This window comes from Perkinsus marinus (genome assembly GCF_000006405.1).
Source record: "Perkinsus marinus ATCC 50983 genomic scaffold scf_1104296966444, whole genome shotgun sequence".
Classification (NCBI taxonomy): Eukaryota; Perkinsozoa; order Perkinsida; family Perkinsidae; genus Perkinsus; species Perkinsus marinus.
The window spans coordinates 1-1,372 of NW_003203895.1; the positions used below are offsets into that span (position 1 = coordinate 1).

The following is a 1,372-nucleotide window of genomic DNA, read 5'->3' on the forward strand; positions in this document are numbered from 1 at the left end:
CTTCCGACTAGTACTATTACTACGATTCATCAGCGAACGCGTGTGCATCGAATGATGGTAAACCAGTTCCATAGCGCTACTTCTTGTCAGCCATCATGAGTAGCTGCCTAGCACTCGTCCCTCGACCAACGCCGTCTCCCTGATCTCCCGTCTTGGCAGCAGCAGCCACTAACTGCTCATATTCTGCCTTATCAGTTTGCCGTGGTTTCGAGGGAGCGAACTAACATACCACTCCATCGCCAAATCAGCCACTTCCGAAGGCCACTACCCGCTTCCTCAAGAACTGCGGTTGGGAGTCAGCCTGAGGCTCAGATTTGATCGAAGATAGTCGAGTATAAGGACGGAGAGGCACCGCATGTCGCCGCGATGGAGGTGTCGGAGGCTGGTTACTCATCACACTGTACACAATCCTAAACGACCCCGTTATAATTTTACGACTACCCAACGCAAGAGGACTGTCCTTTTGAGAGAGACAGTTGTAGTAAATCTCCCTCATATTCCTGTTGACGTTACACTCCTTGTTGTTGTTGTTGTAAAGCGACTATACACAGAGCCTGTAAGTAACGTAGCGGCCAGCAGTCTCAGATGGACGGATAATCTTCATAACCTGACCTTTTTTCAAACCGTAATACCTAAGATCGACAATTTCACTTCACTAAAGCTGTCGTTATTGTCATCATTGCCTCGCCACTGGGTCGGAGCTCTGAATCCTCGGCAGCTGATTTTCCTTCACTTTATATCTCTCAAGTAGCAACCGCTTCTCCTAAGGATGGCCACAAATATCAAGTCAATTCTCAAGTGGGAGAATTACCTCCGCCGTGAGAGGCTTGTGCTCTGGGACGAGTTCGTGATGGGTGATATTCACTACCAATTCTGACTCGTTGAAAACCTCTATCTCCATCTGGGGGCTCGCCTCTTGAATCTGAGTCGAAAAAAAGTATCCCCATAAAACAGATGAGTTGTTATTACAGCAGTCTTGGCAAAAGCAGTGAGAGGTTGTTGTACGACCAAGATGGCTCGAGAGAGTCTCTGCTCCTCCATCTTCAGTGCGAGTCTATAGAAAATCAGGATGGACACATGGACGTTGAGAATGGGAGGTAATTACGTTCTGATGGGCTTCACTCCAACACGTTTGTTCTCATCGGGGAAGAAGACGATGAGTTGGTCGCTGGGATCATCTTGCTTGGACACCTATTGCGACATTGAAGGCATTAGGGAGGAGTTAAGGGTTACCAATATGATGAGGTCGTGGCGGCCTCCTTTTCTCTCTTGTATTTCATTCCACTGCTGAGCAAAGGACTCCTTGGTCTCGTTCAGGTACCTACGAATAAGGCGGTTGAGTGGGGGAGTAGGAAAAGAGAAGTGAAGGAAG

General features: G+C 48.2%; 1 protein-coding gene across 1 annotated transcript; it reads right to left on the reverse strand.

Moving 5' to 3' along the window:
- Positions 1–541: 541 nt before the first annotated feature.
- Positions 542–1,321, reverse strand: Pmar_PMAR001643 (DNA-directed RNA polymerases II 24 kDa polypeptide, putative; the record flags this gene model as incomplete). The annotated part of the gene is made up of 6 exons (XM_002769114.1): positions 542–607; positions 692–763; positions 812–922; positions 970–1,054; positions 1,106–1,191; positions 1,234–1,321. Coding segments are annotated over 6 exons (508 nt in total), but the record flags the coding sequence as incomplete, so codon positions are not given.
- Positions 1,322–1,372: the final 51 nt, after the last annotated feature.